Raw genomic sequence first — 25,414 nt, forward strand, 5'->3', positions numbered from 1 at the left:
CCGTTCCTGGCCAGTATGACTGATGAGAAACCCCCACGTCTCCAGCAGCAGGGTCTCATAATCACTACCAGCCACTACCAGCTATGCTCTGGGTTGAAATGACCCTCTCTGGAGATTTATTCCACCCATGGGATGGACACACACACACACACACACACACACACACACACACACACACACACACACACACACACACACACACACACACACATACACATACACATACACATACACATACACGCATGCGCACGCACAGCCTGAACCTGGGCACATGGAGTGAGAGTAACTGAAGGTGCACTGATTCAAACCTCTCCAGATGAGGAATGGTTGGTACTGAGAGGCTCTGAGTGGAAGCCTTCCAAACTGGTCTGATTGGTGGACCAGAAGGTCAGGTTCCCTGTGCTGCTAGAGCCTTGATTGATAAGGGTTGATTGATTGTGTGTGTGCTGCTAACATTTCCAGTTTCCCCTGGTAAAGACATACACTAGTCACTCACACATTAACCAGAAGGCTTCAGCAGTATGACCCTGTCACTCCACTTTATCTCTGAGATTCACACACACACACACACACACACACACACACACACACACACACACACACACACACACACACACACACACACACACACACACACACACACACACACACACACACACACACACACACACACACACACACACACACACACACACACACACACACACACACACACACACACACACGATGAACACAGTTAATAATTACATTGACAATCGATGTTTTCTTTTTCATGCATAATCACACACACTGATGGACTCACTCATTTCAACACATCACACTGTAGTGTCATGTAAATCAACACAATGGCATACTTTACCCATACATTCACCATTTTACACAGGCATACAAACATACACACTCTAGTAAGCTCTGCTAGATTGCTACATAGGCAGCCTCAGATATATTCACGTGCATGTGTCATCAAATCTCTCATGTATCCAAAAGATGCAGGGAAACACACTCACGGACATTGACACGAACACACACAAAACCTTAGCCATCCTCATTTTATTGATCTAGAATGTTATAGCTTTGCTAGGTTGCCACGGAAACCCTTGGAATTGGCCCAGCCATAGGCCTGCGTCTCTGGTTAAACCCTCGGGTTTATGTGGCTCCATTGATGTCGCTTCTTTTCTGGAGACAAAAACACAGTTTAGTTGAGGTTTTTTTTCTCTTCTCATGGTTTGAGCAGAGTACCACCTCACCTCCTCAGCGGGTGTCTGTTCTTGGTGACATCGCTGTGACACCTCGAGGCGGGCAGGCTGTACGCTCACACTGGCGTTGTTGCTAGGCTGCTTGACTGACAAAGACACCAGCGTTTATGGCAGGACACCAATCTCTTTCTCACTCTCTCAGATTCTGTCTTTCATTCTCTCTCTCTCTCCATCCATCCATCCATCCATGCTTGAGAAGCAGTGAAATAACATTGATACATATTGCAATTACAATCATCCTTATCGCCATTGTTAGTATTGGTTGTATTGCTGTTATTGGTGTTATTACAGTGTGTTGGGTAGAGATCTCAGAGGGTGGCTTGGTAATGGGTTGTGATAGTGGGGGAGAGGTATATCAAATTGGTGCTGTTGCCTTTTTATATTCTCCATTCAGATAGAAGCGGAACCCAGCTGGGACTTTCTGGCCTGCTCCTTGTTGTTATGCATAGCTTCCTTTTAAAAATCTGTGTGTGTGTGTCTCTCTCTCTCTGTCTCTCGTCTCTCTCTCTCTCTCTCTGTCTCTCTCTCTCTCTGTCTCTCTCTCTGTCTCTCTCTCTGTCTCTCTCTGTCTGTCTCTCTCTCTGTCTCTCTCTGTCTGTCTCTCTCTGTCTCTCTCTCTCTCTCTCTCTCTCTTTCTCTCTCTCTCTTTCTCTCTCTCTCTTTCTCTCTCTCTTTCTCTCTCTCTCTTTCTCTCTCTATGTCTCTCTCTCTCTGTCTCTCTCTCTCTGTCTCTCTCTCTGTCTCTCTCTCTCTTTCTCTCTGTCTCTCTCTCTCTGTCTCTCTCTCCCTGTCTCGCTCACTCTGTCTCTCTCTCGTTCTCTCTCTCTTCTCTCTCTCTGTCTGTCTCTCTCTCTGTCTCTCTCCTCTCCCTCTCTCTCTCTCGTTATGAAACTGTTGTTGAGTCATGAGCGATTTGCTTTGCGATAAACGCAAAAGTAGGGCATGTGGAGGTCATGATTTCTAAAATCCCTCTGACTACATGATGTGAGACGAGGTAGACTGTGGTATTGTGCCAGGAGATTGGCTGAGCTTTGGAAGAGCCTCTCAGGGTAAAGAGGAGAAGTAAATGATGTGCTGATCTGGGACTTAAACTTAAACATCTGACATTACAATATGACATAACATCTTTATGATTTATTTAGCATCAATATGATTTAACATTTTTAATGATTTATTTCTCTCTCCCAGCCCCTCCTGGACGCCCTGGCGGAGCTGCCAGAGTGGTACGGGGTCAAGGCCATGCAGGCCAACTGGATTGGAGACTGCACCGGCTGCTACTTCGACTTCCACCTCAAGGTCAGACTCACATCTTTCATCTGTTCCTTCTTGTCAGTCCATCCTGGTTTAGTTTGGACTACTTAGTCTTCCAGGTATAAACATTTGAAGGTATTCTAGGATTATCTCTAGGATTAGCTCTGAGATTCTCCCCTGCTACATCATTCTCATTCAGCTAGCAGCACCAGTCGTCTCTCTGCAAGCAGCAATTTAATCAAACATAGTGACTGTGGGGCTGTGTGTTTATTTCCATTGAACTATCCAAATGCACTTTTAGAATGTTGAATAGAGTATTGACATTCTAAAATGGTTTTGCTAAAAGCCTATTGTGATCTCCAGTCACCCCAGTCACAGAACTCCTTGCAACAGACGGAGGAAATGTATTAGGTTGATGCCTTCCTTCCTTATTAAAATTGTAATCAAATTTCTGGTAAAGGGGGGTTGTGACTCTCTCTCTGTGTGTGTGTGTGTGTGTGTGTGTGTGTGTGTGTGTGTGTGTGTGTGTGTGTGTGTGTGTGTGTGTGTGTGTGTGTGTGTGTGTGTGTGTGTGTGTGTGTGTGTGTGTGTGTGTGTGTGTGTGTGTGTGTGTGTGTGTGTGTGTGTGTGTGTGTGTGTGGTTCTCATAAATCAGGCAGAGTGGGGTAATTAAAAGTAGTGCCAGCGGTGGTTTTGTAGATGGGAAGCAGGAACCAGTCCTGTTACATCTTTAACATTGTCAAGGGTGTTCTGTACTAAATGACTGATTCTGTATTTTTGGTGCCAATTTAGTTTCTGTCAGGCATGTTAACTGATTAACGTTAAAACAGAATCCATTGCTAAATATTGCATACTACAGTGTTTTTTCTTTTTTTCTTACCAACTAGTGTTGTGTTTAGTTTTTAACTATCCTCCTTTACCCTGCTCAACAACTAAATGTAACCAAGTTACTGTCCTGTCATGTATTTATCCATAAACTGTGTGTGTGTCTCTCTATCCTTCCCTCCATGCAGGTGAATGGGCAGGAGACGGGGGAGACTCTAGCAGGCTACACCTCCAGCCCAGAGGCAGTGTTTGGGGCTGCCTACCTGTCCATTGTCCCCTCCCACAGACTGCTGCATGGTACCAGCCCAGTCCGCTCAGCCCTGGAGAGAGTCCTGCAGACAGGCAGAGGTAGGAAGGAACCACTGCCCAGACCTGGTAGTCTGAGGTCATTTTTTAAGTGCCACCTTTATCCATAGTGTCTTACAGTAAATATTTAGTGTATTTAATGTATGTGGCCCATAACTCTCAATGGCACATTTTACTGAACAAAAATAGAAATGTAACATGCAACAATTTCAAAGATTTTACTAAGTTACAGTTCATGTAAGGAAATCAGTCAATTGAAATACATTTATTAGGCCTAATTTATGGATTTCACATGACTGGGAATACAGATATGCATCTCTTGGTCACAGATACCTTAAAAGAAATGGGCCTCACAATGGGCCTCAGGATCACTTCATGGTATTTCTGTGCATTCAAATTGCCATCGATGAAATGCACTTATGTTAGCTTATTCCTGGCCATAACATAACCCCACCGTCACCATGGGGCACTCTGTTCACAATGTTGACATTCAGAAAACCGCTCCCCCACAGGACGCCATACACATGGCCTAAGGCCTGTTCTCTAAAACATTTGAGGTGGCTTATGGTAGAGAAATTAACAATAAGTTCTCTGGCAACAGCTCTGGTGGACATCCCTGCAGTCAGCAGGCCAATTCCATGACCCCTCAAAATTTGAAACATCTGTGGCATTGTGTTGTGTGACAAAACTGCACATTTTAGAGTGGCCTTTTATTGTTCCCAGCACAAGGTGCACCTGTGTAATGATGATGACATTTAATCGGCTTCTTGATATGCCACACCTGTCAGGTGGATGGATTATCTTGACAAAGGAGAAATGCTCACTAACATGGATGTAAACAAATTTCTGCACAAAATCTGAGATAAATAAGCTTTTTGTGTGAATGGAACATTTCTGTGTTATTTATTTCAGCTCATGAAACATGGAACCAACACTTCACACTTCCAACACTTTGCGTTTATATTTTTGTTCAGTGTAGTATAGAAAAGTACTGGCTGTTAGTAGTCCATGTTGGATGTTGATGTTGAGTTTAGTGCTTATGCTAAGCTGAAACACAGTGCAACACAGGTATATCAATGTTTATTTTATGTCCAGATAGAGGTAGGTGTATGTGTGTGTGTGTGTGTGTGTGTGTGTGTGTGTGTGTGTGTGTGTGTGTGTGTGTGTGTGTGTGTGTGTGTGTGTGTGTGTGTGTGTGTGTGTGTGTGTGTGTGTGTGTGTGTGTGTGTGTGTGTGGTGAGATAGAAAGACAGTTGTGCATGGGTATACCCTCCAAGATATGTTACAGTTGAAGTCGGAAGTTTACATACATAGATACATACAGGTTGGAGTCATTACAGGTTGGCGGCAGGGTAGCCTAGTGGTTAGAGCGTTAGAGCGTTGGACTAGTAACCGGAAGGCTGCGAGTTCAAACCCCCGAGCTGACAAGGTACAAATCTGTTGTTCTGCCCCTGAACAGGCAGTTAACCCACTGTTCCCACCGTCATTGAAAATAAGAATTTGTTCTTAACTGACTTGCCTGGTTAAATAAAGGTAAAATAAAATAAATTAAAAATTTTAAATGATTTTTCATCCACTTCACAAATTTCTTATTAACAAACTATAGTTTTGGCAAGTCAGTTTGGACATGTACTTTGTACATGACACAAGTCATTTTTCCAACAATTGTTTACAGACAGATTATTTCACTTATAAATCACTGTTTCACAATTCCAGTGTGTCAGACGTTTACATACACTAAGTTGACTGTGCCTTTAAACAGCTTGGAAAATTCCAGAAAATGATGTCATGGCTTTAGAAGCTTCTGAGAGGCTAATTGACATAATTTGAGTCAATTGGAGGTGTACCTGTGGATGTATTTCAAGGCCTACCTCCAAACTCAGTGCCTCTTTGCTTGACATCATGGGAAAATCAAAAGAAATCAGCCAAGACCTCAGACAACAAATTGTAGACTTCCACAAGTCTGGTTCATCCATGGGAGCAATTTCCAAACACCTGAAGGTACAACGTTCATCTGTATAAACAATAGTACGCAAGTATAAACACCATGGGACCACACAGCCGTCATACCGCTCAGGAAGGAGACGCGTTCTGTCTCCTAGCGATGAACGTACTTTGGTGCGAAAAGTGCAAATCAATCCCAGAACCACAGCAAAGGACATTGTGAAGATGCTGGAGGAAACGGGTACAAAAGTATCTACAGTATATCCAATGTGAGAAACGAGTCCTATATCGACATAACCTGAAAGGCCACTCAGCAAGGAAGAAGCCACTGCTCCAAAACCTCCATAAAATAGCCAGACTGTGGTTTGCAACTACACATGGGGACAAAGATTGTACTTTTTGGAGAAATGTCCTCAGGTCTGATGAAGCAAAAATGGAACTGTTTGGCCATAATGGCCATCTTTATGTTTGGAGGAAAAAGGGGGAGGCTTGCAAGCTGAAGAACACCATTCCAACCGTGAAGCACGGGGGTGGCAGCATCATGTTGTGTGGGTGCTTTGCTGCAGGAGGGACTGGTGCACTTCACACTATAGTCGGCATCATGAGGCAGGACAATTATGTGGACATATTGAAGCAACATCTCAAGACATCAGTCAGGAAATTATAGCTTGGTCGCAAATGGGTCTTCCAAATGGATAATGACCCCAAGCATACTTCCAAAGTTGTGACAAAATGGCTTAAGGACAACAAAGTCAAGGTATTGGAGTGACCATCACAAAGCTCTGACCTCAGTCCTATAGAAAATCTGTGGGCTGAGCTGAAAAATTGTGTTTGAGCAAGGAGGCCTACAAACCTGACTCAGTTACACCAGCTCTGTAAGGAAGAATGTGCCAAAATTCACCCAAATTCTTGTGGAAGGCTGCCCAAAACGTTTGACCCAATTTAAACAATTTAAAAGCAACGCTACCAAATACTAATTGAGTGTATGTAAACTTCTGACCCACTGAGAATGTGATGAAAGAAATTAAAGCTGAAATAAATCATTCTCTCTACTATTATTCTGACATTTCACATCCTTAAAATAAAGTGGTGATCCAAAGACAGGGAATTTTTACTTGGATTAAGTGTCAGGAATTGTGAAAAACTAGGTTTAATGTATTTGGCTAAGGTGTATGTAAACTTCCGACTTCAACTGAATGTGTTGTTCTCCTGCTCTTCTCCTGTTGCCTCTGTGTGTTTTAATTGGGATTCCCCTGAATCGCTCTCTTTATCCATCTGTCTCACTCTCTCTCTTTCTCTCACTACCCCACCTCTCTCACTATCTATTGGCCCCTCTCTCTCTCTCTCTCTCTCTCTCTCTCTCTCTCTCTCTCTCTCTCTCTCCTCTCTGTCATGCTGTCTCTCTCTTTCTCTCTCTCTTTATCTATTCTCTCTCTGATTGTTGATAATGAGGCACCAGGGGAGAAGCTCTCCCTTGCTGACTCCTGACCTTTGACCCCCCCCCCAGACTGCCTGACAGAGGTCACCGCCCACAACCTATTTACCGGTCAGGAACTTCCCCTGGTGATCTCCAGCAAGCAGGAGTTTGAAGGTCATCTAGACACTGTCATCGGTACGTGGATGTGTGTGTGGGTTTGAACGTCCACATGGCTTGCACATACAGCATGTACTCACTGTGTATTATTGACCCATGAGCTTTTGTTCTGGTGCTTTTATTCGTCTCTCTATTTTAATCCAATTTCAATCAATCAATTGTATTTATAAATCCCTTTTTACATCAGCCGATGTCACAAAGTGCTATACAGAAACCCAGCCTAAAACCCCAAACAGCAAGCAATGTAGAGGCACGGTGGCTAGGAAAATTGAATGAATCACATTTAGCCTTTCCCTGTGACCTGTACATGTTTGTAGATGCCACTGTGCCAGTGTGTCCTTGAGCCTGCAGTGTGTCTCTGTCATACACTGGGCGTTTGGCTGCTGTTGGAATGATGTCACCTTCAACTCTCTAGAAGGAGTTCCCTGCTTGGTGCTTTGGGTGTTTGTCTGACTCCACGAGTCCACAAGGAGGCAATACTCATGAGGAACTAGCCGTAATCCAGCAACACACGGCCCCCTCTTTTTTTTGTAGGCCCTTGGAGCAATTTCAACTCAGTCGGGGTCTCACATTACTGTTGAGAGTTAGAATAATAGAATACCCAAGGTGCAATTTCGAAATGTGGTTGTGCATCAGCAGTCACTCAATTAGCCCTTGTCAGCAAAAAAAATGTAGGTTGGTAAGTTAGTCTTGCGCCCAGCTATCTAAAGTTATAGTAAGCAAGGTTGAATTAACGACTGCGGTGGGGCTCATTGTTTATCAGTTATCATATTAAAAACTGCAAACATTTGCCTCCCACTCTATTGCAAAATGTGTAGAATTGCAGGAAATTAGTGTTATAAAATGACATGGTGGTGTTCAAGTGTGTGTGACAAATGTATCATGTGTGTGTCCCTGGCAGGTATCCCTGACAGACATGTAGAGGATGCTTCTGTGGCCAGGGCTCTGGGTCTGAGCTGGAGCCCAGTCCTGAAGAGCCAGGAGGATGGAGGACACACACTGCTCAACTCTGCTGAGGTCTGTCTGGACACACAGCAACACACACTGTTACTCTACACAAAGTTACCAGTAAACCAGCATTTCACATTGTTTTATGGCTATTAATGGAAGAACCTTATTTATGGTTGAATAAAGTATCGGCAAATAGTTGAGTTTTGTTGAATTCACGTGTGTTTGAGCTTCTAAACTGTCATCCTGTTCTCTCTCCGCCCATCCCCCTCTTCTGTGTAGTTCACAGGCCTCAGCAGGGAGGACGCTTTTGACTCCATCACCCAGAAGGCCAGAGAGAGAAAAGTGGGCGGCCACCTGACCAGCACCAAGCTCAGGGATTGGCTGATTTCCCGGCAGCGGTACTGGGGCACGCCCATCCCCATGGTGCATTGTGGGTTTTGTGGTCCTGTGGCAGTCCCTGAGGAGCAACTTCCAGTCACCCTCCCCAAACTACCGTCCCTCACGGGGAAGGGGGCATCCCCTCTGGAGCACGCTGATGACTGGATCAGCTGTACCTGTCCCAGGTGAGAACACACTAACACGGAGTGAGGTGTGAGAACACTTCAGTTGCATACCAAATGGCACTCTATTCCCTATGTAGGGCACTGCACTTGACCAGGACCCATCAGCCTGGGTCAGAATCTTATGCCATCCGGTCAATTGTTCAGTTTGAAAATGAATGCTGGTACCGTCAGTTGGATTGGAAGTTCATAGCTAGTTCACAAACATTAGTGATGGAGTTCACTTTATTCCACTTATATTAAAATCCAATCTTTTTTTCAAGGTCGTATATCTTTCTCAATGGTTAGTCAGCGACTCTCTCTCTCTCTTGCTCTTAGGTTCAGGCAATTATTTCTGATGCTTTCAGTTTTCTACTCAATCAATTCCCCCTTTCTACCTGTACTAAGAGTCAGGATTAAGTGATTCAACCACTGTGTGTTGAGGATATGAATATGGGTTAGTTTTTAACACACAGGGACCAGGGTTATGTAATGAGTGACAGATGTCACCGTGGTTATATAAACCAGCTGTGGCCTACATGCACACACACACACACACACACACACACACACACACACACACACACACACACACACACACACACACACACACACACACACACACACACACACACACACACACACACACACACACACACACACACACACACACACACATGGTACCAGGGTTATGTAATGAGTGACAGATGTCACTGTGGTTATATAAACCAGCTGAGGCCTACATGCCAGGCATGTTTATGCACACACACACACACACACACACACACACACACACACACACACACACACACACACACACACACACACACACACACACACACACACACACACACACACACACACACACACACACACACACACACACACACACACACACACACACACACACACACACACACACATGGTACCAGGGTTATGTAATGAGTGACAGTTGTCACCGTGGTTATATAAACCAGCTGAGGCCTACATGCCAGGCATGTCTATGCCCCCACCACACACAGACACAGAGACAGGCAGACGGTGACTGTCAATGAAATGTGTGAAAATGCTCCCTGCTCCTCGTTAAACGGCGGTTGCATCCCAGATGGCACCCTATTTCCTATATAGTGCACTACTATTGACCAAGGTCCACCGGGCAAACCCAGCTTCTCATGACCAAGACCCTCACCAACATAGGATTTCTTCAGGGGAGATTGCTCCTTGAAAAACATTATAGTTCCACGATTGGACATGGAATTGTGGTACAGTAACTAGGAAGTGCTGTTTCAACAGCTCAGCCAGACAGTCATACAGAGAGAGAGATGGGGTCGTCTGGTCTCACGGCTATATCCAGAGACGTTCTCCTCCTCCTCCTCCTCTTCCTTGTCTCTCCATCTCTTGTTGACAGCGTCAGCGGAAATTCACTCGCTTAACTCACCGATCATGTCCAATTAACCGTCGGGTGGAGTGTACAGAAGGTGTTTGATGAGAGATGGTGGGGAGATGGAGCTTTATCTGTCTGTCTCGTCCTTGAGAAGTCATTTCCTCTACCGCTGATATTGTCTCTGCTCCCTGCCTGCCTACTGCTGTGAATTGGCCCATCAGTTGAACCCTGTGTGTAATTAGTCCAGCTAGCTTGCTACACCAGGATAGTGTTTCTGATTCCCGTTTTGGCTTGCCTGGTGACATCACCAGGCGGTATAAGTTAATAGACCAATAACAAAGAGAGTTCCAAACCTCTCTGTCAATAGCAGTTAGTTATCATGTTACATATCCCTCCAATTAGGTCCCTCACTCCCATATGTCCTAGATAAATTCTTCCTTGAGAAAAAAGCTTATTAATGCAAACTATTACAGTAAGGAACTAAATAGTTCTTGCTTCTGATGCCACATCTGTTTGAGGGGATACTTCCCCAATCTGGCACACACACACCCGCAATGCAATTGCAGTGGTCTGAAGAACTGCAAATTTCAGTTTCATTTTGCTATCTGGTTGGAATTGTAGCTCTGCTACTCTGTCATTCCTGAAATCGCCCTATATACAGCGGGACTGGACAGAACCATAGTCATAGATCGCGGGTGTCCAGGCAATCACAGCCCCCCCAGGAGTCTGAAACTGTCTGTCTGTCAAATGACAATAATGTTTACCCTGAATGGTTGATCTGGAAAAGAGAGGGAAAACCACAGGAGAGCAGTGTGCAGCCACATGGAATTCTTGGAATACTATAATGCCTTTTCTGTTTTTTAAAATGGATTTAGCTATTTTGTCATGAACGGCTCTTTGGTATGATGGTGCATTTTGATCTCATGAAATGGCACCTGGGTATTAACCTGCTACACCTTAGCCTTGTTGCTAAGCAACCCCTCTGCCTTATTTGTGTGTGTGTGTGTGTGTGTGTGTGTGTGTGTGTGTGTGTGTGTGTGTGTGTGTGTGTGTGTGTGTGTGTGTGTGTGTGTGTGTGTGTGTGTGTGTGTGTGTGTGTGTGGTTGGTTGGTTGTGAAGAGGGGTAATCTCACCTTCAGAGTGAAAGTGTGAGGGTGTGTTGATATGCTTGTGTGTGACAACTTGTGCCTGTTTGCCATTAAAAACATTGTACTACAGGGGACTAGGTATGGTGCTGTACTGTTCTTCTCTAGTGTTGCTGATGGTCTTCCTGGCATGGTGATTCTGACTGGGTGCTGTACTGTTCTTCTCTAGTGTTGCTGATGGTCTTCCTGGCATGGTGATTCTGACTGGGTCTGTACTGTTCTTCTCTAGTGTTGCTGATGGTCTTCCTGGCATGGTGATTCTGACTGGGTCTGTAGTGTTCTTCTCTAGTGTTGCTGATGGTCTTCCTGGCATGGTGATTCTGACTGGGTGGTTCTATTCTATGGAGACTCATTAAACAGTGAGACACATTCTCAGTTCCAGTGTGCATGTTGAAAGTAGGAACAAAAAATAGTACATTTTTTTGTCACTCGCCTATGCGAGTGTCCTGTTTTGCTCTCTCAGTGAGGCTGACAGATGAGCAGTGTGTACAGAGAGCTCTGTTTGGATTGGATGAAAAGGGCCTGGGATGGCACTTCCAGCAGAGAGACACACACACACACACACACACACACACACACACACACACACACACACACACACACACACACACACACACACACACACACACACACACACACACACACACACACACACACACACACACACACACACACACACACACCAAGCTGGCATGGTGCTGGCCGGTTCTGTGTCCCTCTGGCAGTGCTATTTAGTCAGGGCACAGGAGCAAGGATCTGATGGCTGTGTAGTGTAGTGGTTCCAGCCTCACTGTGGCATCTCCTACGGGACATGACCACAGACAGATGATTCCAGCTCACATTAGATACACAGGCCACTCTGGACACTTTATGCCTACAAACTAAACTAACAAAACAAAACTAACAAAAGTAATTTCACAATAGGACAATGGGGTAGACGTTTATCATTTCTAAAATGACTGCACTCTTACCTCTTTCATGTGTCACTACGAATAAGAAACGGTGATTCAAACCAGCTAGCTACTGTAGCTACATGACAAAATATCCACTAAGATAATATATAATATAATAATATAATAATAATATATAATAATAATATAATAATAATATAATAATAATATAATAATAATAATAATAATATATGCCATTTAGCAGACGCTTTTATCCAAAGCGACTTACAGTCATGTGTGCATACATTCTACGTATGGGTGGTCCCGGGGATCGAACCCACTAACCTGGCGTTACAAACGCCATGCTCTACCAACTGAGCTACAGAAGGACACTAAGACTTGAGCTGTGTCATGTTCAATCATTATACTGTGTTTGACATTTGGAGTCATATCTCCTTCCTGCAGAAATTAGGTTGAAGCGCTAACTGTTACATTTGATGCAGTGTTTAAATGCACTTTAAATAAAGTTTGTTCTGATTCTATTTGACCTCTCTCTCCTGTTGTGTCGTATCAGGTGTAAAGGGCCGGCCAGAAGGGAGACCGACACCATGGACACGTTTGTGGACTCATCCTGGTACTATTTCAGATACACTGACCCCCACAACCAAGACAGGTGAGATACACTGATCCCCACAACCAAGACAGGTGAGATACACTGATCCCCACAACCAAGACAGGTGAGATACACTGATCCCCACAACCAAGACAGGTGAGATACACTGATCCCCACAACCAAGACAGGTGAGATACACTGACCCCCACAACCAAGACAGGTGAGATACACTGACCCCCACAACCAAGACAGATGAGATACACTGACCCCCACAACCAAGACAGATGAGATACACTGATCCCCACAACCAAGACAGGTGAGATACACTGATCCCCACAACCAAGACAGGTGAGATACACTGACCCCCACAACCAAGACAGATGAGATACACTGATCCCCACAACCAAGACAGGTGACCTGGTATTTTCTCTTCCTCTGTCTGTAGTATCGCTCTCTGTTTGTTTTATCTATCTTCCTATCCCCCCCAAAATATAATCTCTACTTTTAAATCAGTCAGTACCAGTTCCTACAACATGAAAGAGGGATAGAGAGCGGGAGAGGGAGTGTTGTAAGACCTGGTACTGACTGATTTAAAAAAGATTAGAGATTTATATTTTTTAGGACTGTTCCAAAATTAAACCGCAGTAGAGACAAAAGTCACCTTAAGGTAATCTACTCTCCACGAGTGAACGTTACAACTGTTTTGAAGACAACGAGAATCTAGACAAATGTTACAAATGTAATATGTATTGTCCATTTAATCACTGACAAATGTTTTTCCCACTCACACATCAGCACACCATTTTACACTTCCTCTCAAACAGTCAATTTCATACACACGCAAACACGCACTCATACCGTTAGCTTGTATTCCCTAGTGATGGAGATGATAAACTCCTGGCCGTTAGCTGCTGGGGCGGTGGCCATATCCAGAGTGTTAACAAAAGACATTCATTTCCCAAAGGCCCGACTTGTTTTTGCTTCACTGACCTTGCTGGGTAAATCCATTTCAATTCAATCACATTTTGACAGCACCCCTTTTGATTCGAACAAAACCTTACATAGATATTTGCCCATAGAAGTGATCAGAAAGTGACACTTTGGACCTGAATGCCCAAACAGTTGAGATAAAGGTGCTCAAAGTTGACTCCTTGTTGTATACGGCACAATACCAGGAGACATCCAAGTACTCATCACTGGAAAGAAAAACAGTTGAGATTGATATCATTTTAAAGCTTTACAAACAGGGTTGTCAAACTATTTTATAATTTATGGAATTTATTTTTTATTTTTTATTATTATATATTTTTTGATATTCACATATTTTGTATCTTAGACCCTGTTTGACATCATCTGAGGTGTTTGTGCTGTGCCTGCCATCGGTTGAGACACAACATGCTCTTGAATACAGGATGGGTGTCATGTTTTGGCTGATAAATGTACTAAAATGGGCGGTCATCTTTATGGTAGTAAGTCATGTTTAAAAGCTAAATTGCAGTGGTCTGAAGAAATTGGTCCATTCTATGAATTCTATTTCTATGATTGAAATGAAATCCACCATTTATTAGTATTATTATAGTACTATTCAAGAGTATTTTGTGGTCAACCGATGGCTGACACAGCACAAAAACCTCAGATGATGTGAAATATGCTCTGAGCTACATTGTACAGTGCCTTTGGAAAGTATACAGACCCTTTGACTTTTTCCACATTTTGTTACGTTACAGCCTTATTCTGTAATGTATAAAATAAATAAAAAATCCTCATCAATCTACAAACAATACCACATAATGACAAAGCAAAAACAGGTGTTTGGAAATGTTTGCAAATGTATAAGAAAATCAAAAACAGATGCCTTATTTACATAAGAATTCAGGCCCTTCGCTATGAGATTTGAAATTGAGCTCAGGTGCATCCTGTTTCCATTGATCATCCTTGAGATGTTTCTGCATCTTGATTGGTATCCACCTGTGGTAAATTCAATTGATTGGACATGATTTGGAAAGGCACACACCTGTCTATGTAAGATCCCACAGTTGACAGTGAATGTCAGAGCAAAAACCAAGCCATGAGGTCGAAGGAATTGTCCGTAGAGCGCCGAGACAGGATTTTGTGAAGGCACAGATCTGGGAAGGGTACCAAAAGATTTTTGCAGCATTGAAGGTCCGCAAGAACACAGTGGCCTCCATCATTCTTAAATGGAAGAAGTTTGGAACCACCAAGACTCATCCAAGGGCTGGTCTGGGATGAGAGGGGCCTTGGTCAGGGAGGTGACCAAGAACCCGATGGTCACTCTGACAGAGCTCCGGAGTTCCTCTGTGGAGATGGGAGAACCTTCCAGAAGGACAACCATTTCTGCAGCACCACCAATCAGTCCTTTATGGTAGAGTGGCCAGACAAGCCAATCCTCAGTAAAAGGTACATGAAAGCACATGACTCTTAGACCATGAAAAACAATATTCTCTGGTCTGATGAAACCAAGATTGAACTCTTTGGCCTGAATGGAAAGGGTAGTGTGGAGTGCGATTGAGGTTGAGATTGAGATTTGCGTCATCTGTGGATCTGTAGTTGGTGGTATGCGAAGTGGAGTGGGTCTTTGGTTTCCAGGATGATGGTGTTGATGTGAGCCATGACCAGCCTTTCAAAGCACTTCATGGCTACTGACGTGAGAGCTACGGGGCGGTAATCATTTAGGCATGTTACCTTCACTTTCTTGGGCACAGTGACTGGTGGTCTGCTTGAAACAAATCAAAATGGATGCTGTAAAAATTGGATTGAAATCAAATGGATTTACCCTGCTGTAAAGCTGCTTTAAGAGGGTGCTGGCCTATCCCTCTCTTATTTCTTAGCTGGACAGATTATGCCAGAACTGAAAAAGCAATTAAACTGTTTGCACATCCTGTTGGCTTGCTGTGGCCTGGGCTGAGGTTTTGGTTGGGTGGGGGCCACCAAGAGGTTAGTGTGTTTGTGTGTGTGTGCGCGGGTGTGCGTGTGCACGTGTTTTTGGCCTGACACCATGATACAGGGAGGGTAGGTCATTTTCTGCCCAGTGAGTCTAATTCGCTTAGCCAGTTCAATTATCCTGAGACATCATCCACTGGCAGAGAGGACTGTGTAAGGTCACACACACACACACACACACACACACACACACACACACACACACACACACACACACACACACACACACACACACACACACACACACACACACACACACACACACACACACACACACACACACACACAGAGAGTGATATAGCATTACCTAAGTAGCATTAGGAGTTTTGAGCCGAGGTACAGTGTTTTCCTATCCTGCCAATCTAACATCTTCCATTCTCTTCCTCATTGTTGTCTGGTGACTTTGTCAGATCTACAACCAGATAATTCCTATCTGAATGATCTATCTGAGAGGGAGGGTTACCTCACCTCTCCTCTCTGAGCTCTGCTTACTCAACATCAGGATATACATTTATATTTGCGTCTGTGTGTGTGTGCCTTCAGGAGGATGTCCCTCGTCTGACTTGTGGGATAGATGTTATTATAGTAGCTACCTGTGCTAGCCTGCATAAAGCCCTGTCTGCCCCCTAGAGGATATATCTACACATAATATCAAAGACCTTACACATGATGTAGTTGTATTTACTATAACAGCTTCTATAGTTGAGCTACTTGTTATATTGGTGAATCCCTTCCCATGATTATTATTCTCTCACTATACTGTTCAAAAAAAGTTTAAAAAATAACAAAGACAGAAAACACCAAATATAAAATGGAGTGATATAACAGTTTATTCCACTCAAACTAACGTGTGCCCCCCTTTTTCCACCCCAGGCCATTTGAGCGCTCCCTGGCAGACCACTGGCTTCCTGTGGACGTGTACATTGGGGGGAAGGAGCATGCTGTTATGCACCTGTACTATGCACGCTTCCTCAGTCACTTCTGTAGGGATCAGGGCCTAGTTGGACACAGGTACAGCAACTATTGTTCACTAGTTGATATCAATAGAACCATTGTGCCAAAAGGTTGAACCCACTTTGGGGTGAATCCTAACTTCCAATGAAACTGAATTTTCACTTAGTCTCCCATTGACATCAAGTGAAAATGTCCACTTAAAAGTAAGTGGAAGCTAACTGAAGAAGGCACCATTGGCAAAACGTCTTTGTAACGTTTGTATAATTATCCCCTGCAGAAATAACATGTAAAAAATGTAAGCTCTTTGAATGTCCACTCCAGGGAGCCTTTCAAGAAGCTGCTGGTGCAGGGCCTCATCAAGGGTCAGACGTTTAGAGCTGCAGACAGCGGACAGTACCTGAAGAGAGACGATATCGACTTCACAGGTGGGCACAGCAGGGTGGGGACTTTACGCGCCTGCATTTACAGGTTCGAGTTAGTAGACATCCCTCACAGATGGATTCCTGAGGTTGCTCTGAAGTTTTTTCTGGTCAGGTCCTAGAAGAAGGAATGGAGGAGCACTGTCTTAACCCTTAGCCTACAATTTCTGCGTCCCCGCGGAAATCAAATGAACACAATCAAAAAATACCCATGAAAACATCTGTAGCGTCCAAACAGTTTAGCCTACAAACTATGATGACCGTTCTACGATGAGACTCTCACGAACACAGTGGTGTTCTCCGTTTTGCTCTAGGACGACCACAAGCTTGTGTGTGTGTGTGTGTGTGTGTGTGTGTGTGTGTGTGTGTGTGTGTGTGTGTGTGTGTGTGTGTGTGTGTGTGTGTGTGTGTGTGTGTGTGTGTGTGTGTGCGTGTGTGTGTGTGTGCGTGCGTGTGTGTGTGTGTGTGTGTGTGTGTGTGTAAAGCTAACGCCTCTGTGGAAAGTTGAGACAGACTTGTCTGAAGGTCCCCTGTACCAGTTTAAAACATGTATGGAAGTACAGTATATGGAGATGGTTTAGTATTCAGATCTTATTCTAAAATTGATTAAATAAATTAAAATCCTCAGCAATCTACACACAATACCGCATAATGACAAACTGAAAACAGTTTTTCAAAGACGTTAGCAAATGTATTAGAAAAAAAAAAAACAGGAACCTTATTAACGTAAGTATTCAGACCCTTCACTATGAGACTCCAAATTGAGCTCAGGTGCATCCTGTTTCCATTGATCATCCTTGATGTTTCTATAACTTGATTGAAGTCCACCTGTGGTAGATTCTATTGATTGGACATGATTCGGAAAGGTACATTCACCTGTTCATATAAGATCCCACTGATTACCGTGCGTGTCAGAGCAAAAACCAAGCCTTGAGGTTGAAGGAATTGTCTGTAGAGCTCCGAGACAGGATTGTGTCGAGGCACAGATCTGGGGAAGGGTACCAAAAAGTCCCCAAGACCACAGTGGCCTCATCATTCTTAAATAGAAGAAGTTTGGAATCACCAAGACTATTCCTAGAGCTGGCCGCCCGGCCAAACTGAGCAATCAGGGGAGAAGGGCCTTGGTCAGGGAGGTGACCAAGAACCCTCTGGTCACTCTGACAGAGCTCTAGAGTTCCTCTGTGGTGATGGGAGGACCCTCCAGAAGGACAAACGTCTCTGCAGCACTCTACCAGTCAGGTATTTATGGTCGAGTGGCCAGATGGAAGCCACTCCTCAGTAAAAGGCACAACCCCCCCGCTTGGAGTTTGCCAAAAGGCACCTAAATAACTCTGACCATGAGAAACAAGATTCTCTGGTCTGATGAAACCAAGATTGAACTCTTTGGCCTGAATGCCAAGCGTCACGTCTGGAGGAAACCTGGCACCATCCCTACGGAGAAGCATGGTGGTGGTGGTATCATGCTGTGGGGATGTTTTTCAGAGGCAGAGACTAGGAGACTAGTCAGGATAAAGGAAAAGCTGAACGGAGCAAAGTACAGAGAGATCCTTGATGAAAACCTTCTCCAGAGTGCTCAGGACTTCATACTGTGACGAAGGTTCACCTTCAAACAGGACAACGACCCAAGGCACGCAGCCAAGACAACATAGGAGTAGCTTCGGGACAATGGCCTTGAATGGCCGGACTTGAACCCGATCTAACTTCTCTGGAGAGACCTGAAAATAGCTGTGCAGCAACGCTCCCCATCCAATCTGACAGCTTGAGAGCATCTGCAGAGAAGAATTGAAGAAACTCCCTAAATACAGGTGTGCCATGCTTGTGGTGTCATACCCAAGAAGACTCAAGGCTGTAATTGCTGCCAAAGGTGCTTTAACAAATTCCTTATTAAAGGGGTATAAATAATATTCATATAATGATGTTTTATTTCTAAAAGCATTATGGAGTATTGTGTGTAGATTGATGAGGGGGAAACAAACTATTTAATCAATTTTAGAATAAGGCTGTAACCTAACAAAATGTGGAAAAGGTCAAGGGGTCTGAATACTTTCTGAAGGCCTTGTAAATACCTGATCTTTCTTGTATCTCTCAGATATAGGACAGACACAATGGAACAAACTTCCTTTTTAATTTTTTTTTTTTTTTTACTCTCTTGTTCCATGTAGTGACTCATTCACTGCATTTCTATTGGCTAATAGCAGTAATGCATTAAAACAATAAAGTATTTTTTGATACCTTCTTAAAATTCTAAATCAAATGGATAAATGATCCTTGGTATCTTAAAACACTTTGCCCACCCCCCTGGGATTAGACGGGGCTTAGACTGTAGACTAGAGGGTTAAAAGCCAGATATTTATCAGAATTTTTTTGTGGCTTTTTTATGGCTTTTCTCCTCTTCCCGTTGCTTGGCAACTGGGTAAACACGGACACTGGCTCCGTTCATAGAGGTGAGGCTTTATATCACTCTGAGGGCTTCCACACTGGACACACATACAAAGGAGTTCTAGCTCTGAGTAAACAGACTGATCAAGGAATTGACTGAAAGATAGAAACAGACAGAACTATCTGTCTCTTTCTCAGGAGGCTTAAAAAAAATCTATTTATTTTCTACTGTCCACATTTGCTGCAGGCAAATCTGAAATGGCACCCTATATTGTGCACTACAAAAGTAGTAATACAGTGCCATTTCAGACAACAGACAGTTTGCTGGAGAGATATAGAGGTGTCAAGTGCTAACCATTGCCTTGTCCCCTGTGTCAGGTGAGGAGCCGGTGCAGGTGGGAAGTAAGGCCGGGCTGCAGGTGACGTGGGAGAAAATGTCCAAGTCAAAACACAACGGCCTGGACCCTCAGGAGGTGGTGCAGCAGTATGGCATCGACACTGTCCGTCTTTACATCCTCTACGCTGCTCCCCCTGAACAGGACATCCTCTGGGATGTCAAGAGTGAGTTACACGCACCCTGTGACCCCCCCCCCTTCCCCTCTAACCCAACCAACAATAGACTGTGTGGCATTTATTTTGCAGTAAAATTACTGTATGTTGTGGGGGAGTTTAATTAAACTGTTTTTAATGGTCCAGTAAGGATGTTTATAATGTGTTTTGGCAGTCTTGTCTGTGGTGTAAAGTGTATTTGTGTTGTCCCCTCAGCGGATGCTCTGCCCGGGGTACTGCGATGGCAGTCTCGTCTGTGGGGTCTGGTGACCAAACTGAGGAGGGCTCGGCAGGATGGGGATGTCCCCAACCCCTCGTTGCTGAAGAGGAAGGAGCAGGCAGACGCCAGGAAAATCTGGGAGAACAAGAACTTTGCTGTTGAACAGGTAGAATGTCCACGCTACATATCAACACTCTTGGAATGTTACTGAACATTCCTAAACACAGAGAAGTCATGTTTTCATTATTCTATTGTTTGTGTTGTACTACCCACTTTTACCAGTAGGTGTCACTAACTGCAGTCACTGTAGATGACTGAAACTGCCTTATCATGCTCAGACCTTATACCTGAATATGTAAATGCATTGAATATTTGTATCATCCTGGTCTTCTTATGTGTTGAAATGGGTATTTGTCATAACTATAGCACCTTATCTTATTCCATGAGGTTACATCCATACTATACATTTTAGCCTCAGCACTGCATAACAGGAGAAGCTGCTGTTGTCATGTCATCCTGGGATCTATATGGTAACCTGAGACCACTCTCCGGTCTGGCAGCCCAGAGTAGCCTAGCGGGTGTGAGGAGCAGAGAATGGAAATTGATTTGATATCCAATAGTGACGCTTTCACACTTTTATAAATAGCCGCCTTCTGTTCCGACTCCCTCAGTGTGGCCGGTGGGGTTTGATTCTCTTCTCGCCCTTCAAAGTCTGTACTGTTAAAGGGCCCTGTGTGCGTGTGTTTGGCCCAGTCCACCCTAAGCCCCCCCAAAGCCACGGCCATCCTTTGATCCACCCTCTGTCTTTGACCTTCTCCCAAAGGCCCGTGCCAAAGGGGTTCTCTTTCCCAGAAGACTTAACTGTGGAATGTTCACATGTAGCCTTCTTGTTTTAAACAGTGTGAGCCAACCAGTTATCAGAACCATGTATAGTGATTATCCTCTGGTCCTATTGTTGTTTTCCATTCATCACCATGAACCATTACAGACAGCTGGGAGGTCCTCCCTGATACTATCCCTTACCACAGAGAAACATTGTTTTAGAGAGAGAGACACACAGAGCAAGCGAGAGACACACACACACACACAGAGACACACACACACACACACACACAGTGAGCGAGAGAGAGACACACACACAGAGAGCAAGAGACACACACACACACACACACAGAGCAAGAGACACACACACACACACACACACAGAGCAACACATACACACACACACACAGAGCAAGAGAGACACACACACACACACACAGAGCAAGAGAGACACACACACACAGAGAGCAAGAGAGACACACACACACACACACACACACACACACACACACACACACACACACACACACACACACACACACACACACACACACACACACACACACACACACACACACACACACACACACACACACAGAGAGCAAGAGACACACACACACACACACACACACACACAGCAACACAGACACACACACACACACAGAGCAAGAGAGACACACACACACACAGAGCAAGAGAGACACACACACACACACAGAGAGCAAGAGAGACACACACACACACAGAGAGAGCAAGAGAGACACACACACACACAGAGAGAGCAAGAGAGACACACACACACACAGAGAGCAAGAGAGACACACACACACACAGAGAGCAAGAGAGAGACACACACAAACAGAGTGAGCAAGAGATACACACACACACACACACACAGAGAGCGAGACACACACACAGAGAGAGAGCGAGACACACACACACAGAGCGAGAGAGACACACACACAGAGAGCGAGAGAGAGAGACCCACACAGAGAGCGAGAGACACACACAGAGAGAGAGACACACACACAGAGACAGTATGGCTGGATATGATGCCACTGTGACCAACCTGTCTTGTGTTTCCAGGTCACAGGTCACTTCACAGAAGACTTCCTCCTGAATGCAGCCATCTCTCGACTCATGGGACTCACCAACACACTCTCTGTGAGTAGACACTGTGTGCGTGTGTGCGTGTGCATTCAATCTGACCTCTGACATCTTTCTCTGTCACTCTCAGAACGTGTCATCTCGCGTGCTGCAGCACAGTGTGGAGTTTGAGGAGGCTCTCGCCACGCTGTGTGTGATGACCGCTCCCATGGCTCCACACCTAGCCTCTGAACTCTGGGCAGGTGGGCCACACACACACATTGTGGGAATGAATGAATGAATAAATAAATAATGGACAATAATATGTTTTCATCAAAAGATGAATGATGTGTCACATGATGTGGTGTCACATGATGTGTTGTCATGTGAGTTTTGCTACGATAATCCCATTTCAGACAGGGAAAAGGAATAGTCTGCTACACTCCTAGTGAGACAGAGACTGACTGAAGAGGAGATGAGAGGACCGTCTGGAATGATGATGTGGGTTTGGAAAGAATCCAACAGGAAGTTACCTCAGGGTGTCATGTTGATGGGGCCTCTTATCTAACACGCACAACGCTTTGCAACGCCCTGGTGATGTCATCACAGTCCATTGAGATAATGTGTTTGTGTGTGGTGTACCCATGTGAATACTTCAAGAATCTGAGTTGATGAAGCAAAATAGGCATGAAAAGCTATGCAAAGTCAAGGTCTAGGAGTTCAGTACACAGTAATTTCACAGGAATCTCCTCCAGAATGTGATTGTGACTAAATATCCCCTGACCCAAACTGAGAATCCCCAGCCCTATCACATAAACAATGTAGCTGATGCTGAGTCAGGACAAAGGTTGACCCATGTGATCTGATGGTATAAAAATAGCCAGAAGAGGAAGTGTGCCCCCGCACTGTCCAGTAGAACATCCCCCTATTGTCAAATACACAGAAACAATTCCTCTCTTGAGGGACTGGGGTCTGGTGCTAGAGGGCTGGACATAGGGGCTGTGGGGGCTGGGAGTAGGACTGGTAATCTGGGGCTAGGGGACTGGGGGCTGGGAGTAGGAGCTTGGAGGCTGGGAGTAGGAGCTTGGGGGCTGGGAGTAGGAGCTGGGGGCTGGGAGTAGGAGCTTGGGGGCTGGGAGTAGGAGCTTGGGGGCTGGGAGTAGGAGCTAGGGGCTGGGAGAAGGAGCTTGGGGGCTGGGAGTAGGAGCTAGGGGGCTGGGAGTAGGAGCTAGGGGGCTGGGAGTAGGAGCTTGGGGGCTGGGAGTAGGAGCTTGGGGGTTGGGAGTAGGAGCTTGGGGGCTGGGAGTAGGAGCTTGGGGGCTGGGAGTAGGAGCTTGGGGGCTGGGAGTAGGAGCTTGGGGGCTGGGAGTAGGAGCTTGGGGGCTGGGAGTAGGAGCTTGGGGGCTGGGAGTAGGGGCTAGGGGACTGGGAGTAGTGGCTAGGGGACTGGGAGGAGTGGGGGCTGGGACTTCGAGGAGTGGGGGCTTGGACTGGGAGGAGTGGGGGGCTGGGACTGGGAGTAGGGGGCAAGGGGACTGGGAGGAGTGGGGGACTGGGAGTAGGGGCAAGGGGGCTGGGAGGAGTGGGGGCTGGGACTGGGAGTAGAGGCTAGGGGCTGGGAGGAGTGGGGGACTGGGAGTAGGGGTAAGGGGGCTGGGAGGAGTGGGGCTGGGAGTAGGGGCTAGGGGGCTGGGAGGAGAGGGGGACTGGGAGTAGGGGCAAGGGGGCTGGGAGGAGTGGGGGGCTGGGACTGGGAGTAGGGGCTAGGGGGCTGGAAGGAGTGGGGGACTGGGAGTAGGGTCTAGGGGGCTGGGAGGAGTGGGGGACTGGGAGTAGGGGCTAGGGGGCTGGGAGGAGTGGGGGACTGGGAGTAGGGGCTAGGGGGCTGGGAGGAGTGGGAGTAGGGGCTGGGAGGAGTGGGGGACTGGGACTGGGAGTAGGGGCTAGGGGGCTGGGAGGAGTGGGGGACTAGGAGTAGGGGCAAGGGGGCTGGGAGGAGTGGGGGCTGGGACCAGGAGTAGGGGCAAGGGGGCTGGGAGGAGTGGGGGCTGGGACCAGGAGTAGGGGCTAGGGGGCTGGGAGGAGTGGGGGACTGGGAGTAGGGGCTAGGGGGCTGGGAGGAGGGGCATGGAGGAGTGAGGCTTTTTGGAAAAAGGCAGGAAAAGGCAACATCCTCCAGCTGATAGACACAGTCAGGGAATCTGAGGGATGAACATGCAAAAGATAAACTATGTGTGTGTGGTTCTCGCTTGCTCGCTTTCTCTCTCTTTATCTCTCCCTCATAGACAGAAAGGACGAGAGTAAGTTAATATCCTTCAGCCCCCTGTGGGCCCCCCCCCCCCCCACATTTGCGTAAGGAGGCGGTGGGTGGGCAAACCGAAGGACTGTTGTTAATCCTCGATCTGTAGGGAGCTCTTGACAGCTTTCCTGTAATTCTCCATAGAGTTTTCAAAAGTACGAATGTCCCCTATTACTTGAGGCATGACCATAGAGCTCACAGTGGTGAGATGGTCAGTCAGTGAAGTTTTGTATTGGCTGACACTTGGATCGTCTAGGCTGGGTGTCTGTAAAGTACTATAAAAATCAAATGTGATTGGTTGGTTGGTTGGTAGTTTGTGACTTGTTGTCTTCCCCTCCATTCAGGGCTGAGCCAGGTGAGGAACCCCCTGAGCCCTCTCCTCTCCCGCGGAGGAGATGTGCTGCAGCAGCCGTGGCCCACCCCAGACCCTCTGTACCTGGAGACCCCTGATACCCTGGAGCTGGTTGTACGGGTGAGGCTGTCAAACGCACACTACCACCCGGTACTCAAGGGAAAGGGGCATATCTAGTCAGTTGTACAACTGAATGCCTTCAACTGAAATGTGTCTTCTGCATTTAACCCAACCCCTCTGAATCAGAGAGGTGCAGGGGGCTGCCTTAATCGACATCCATGTCTTCAGCGCCCGGGGAACAGTGGGTTAGTTGCCTTGCTCAGGGACAGAACGACATATTTTTACCTTGCACCTTAGAGACTTCTGCCCTATGTACATAGTCATTGAACACTGGTCACTTTAATAATGTGTATCGTTCTGAAATCGTATTGCTCCGAAATCATTTATTTGGATCGCTGAGAAATAAAGCTAATTGATGACTTACTTTATAGGTACATACTATATTCTCAACATAGCTCATCTATATAACTACTGCTGCACATACCTTCCTACTTATACACTGTATGTTGTTCATACTGTCTATGCACACCATGTGTTTATATTCCCGAACTATGACATGCTCGTTTCTTCTTGTTGGGGGGGATTATTTGTGTTAGTGTTGTACTGTTAGAAACT

The 25,414-nt window shown here is 45.6% G+C and overlaps 1 protein-coding gene across 2 annotated transcripts in view; it reads left to right on the forward strand.

The window, feature by feature from the left end:
• Positions 1–25,414, forward strand: part of lars2 (leucyl-tRNA synthetase 2, mitochondrial) — a 47,122-nt gene that overhangs the window by 18,823 nt on the left and 2,885 nt on the right. For both annotated transcript variants that reach the window (XM_046302665.1, XM_046302667.1), the window contains exons 8-20: positions 2,445–2,552; positions 3,521–3,680; positions 7,090–7,194; positions 8,078–8,193; positions 8,407–8,690; positions 12,660–12,758; positions 16,533–16,670; positions 16,935–17,038; positions 19,790–19,972; positions 20,177–20,346; positions 22,089–22,166; positions 22,240–22,351; positions 24,732–24,859. In XM_046302665.1, the coding sequence (XP_046158621.1) occupies positions 2,445–2,552; positions 3,521–3,680; positions 7,090–7,194; positions 8,078–8,193; positions 8,407–8,690; positions 12,660–12,758; positions 16,533–16,670; positions 16,935–17,038; positions 19,790–19,972; positions 20,177–20,346; positions 22,089–22,166; positions 22,240–22,351; positions 24,732–24,859 (1,785 nt within the window). The remainder of the gene's footprint in view (positions 1–2,444; positions 2,553–3,520; positions 3,681–7,089; positions 7,195–8,077; positions 8,194–8,406; positions 8,691–12,659; positions 12,759–16,532; positions 16,671–16,934; positions 17,039–19,789; positions 19,973–20,176; positions 20,347–22,088; positions 22,167–22,239; positions 22,352–24,731; positions 24,860–25,414) is intronic.

The sequence above is a fragment of the Oncorhynchus gorbuscha genome, linkage group LG15, assembly GCF_021184085.1.
Source record: "Oncorhynchus gorbuscha isolate QuinsamMale2020 ecotype Even-year linkage group LG15, OgorEven_v1.0, whole genome shotgun sequence".
Lineage (NCBI taxonomy): Eukaryota > Metazoa > Chordata > Actinopteri > Salmoniformes > Salmonidae > Oncorhynchus > Oncorhynchus gorbuscha.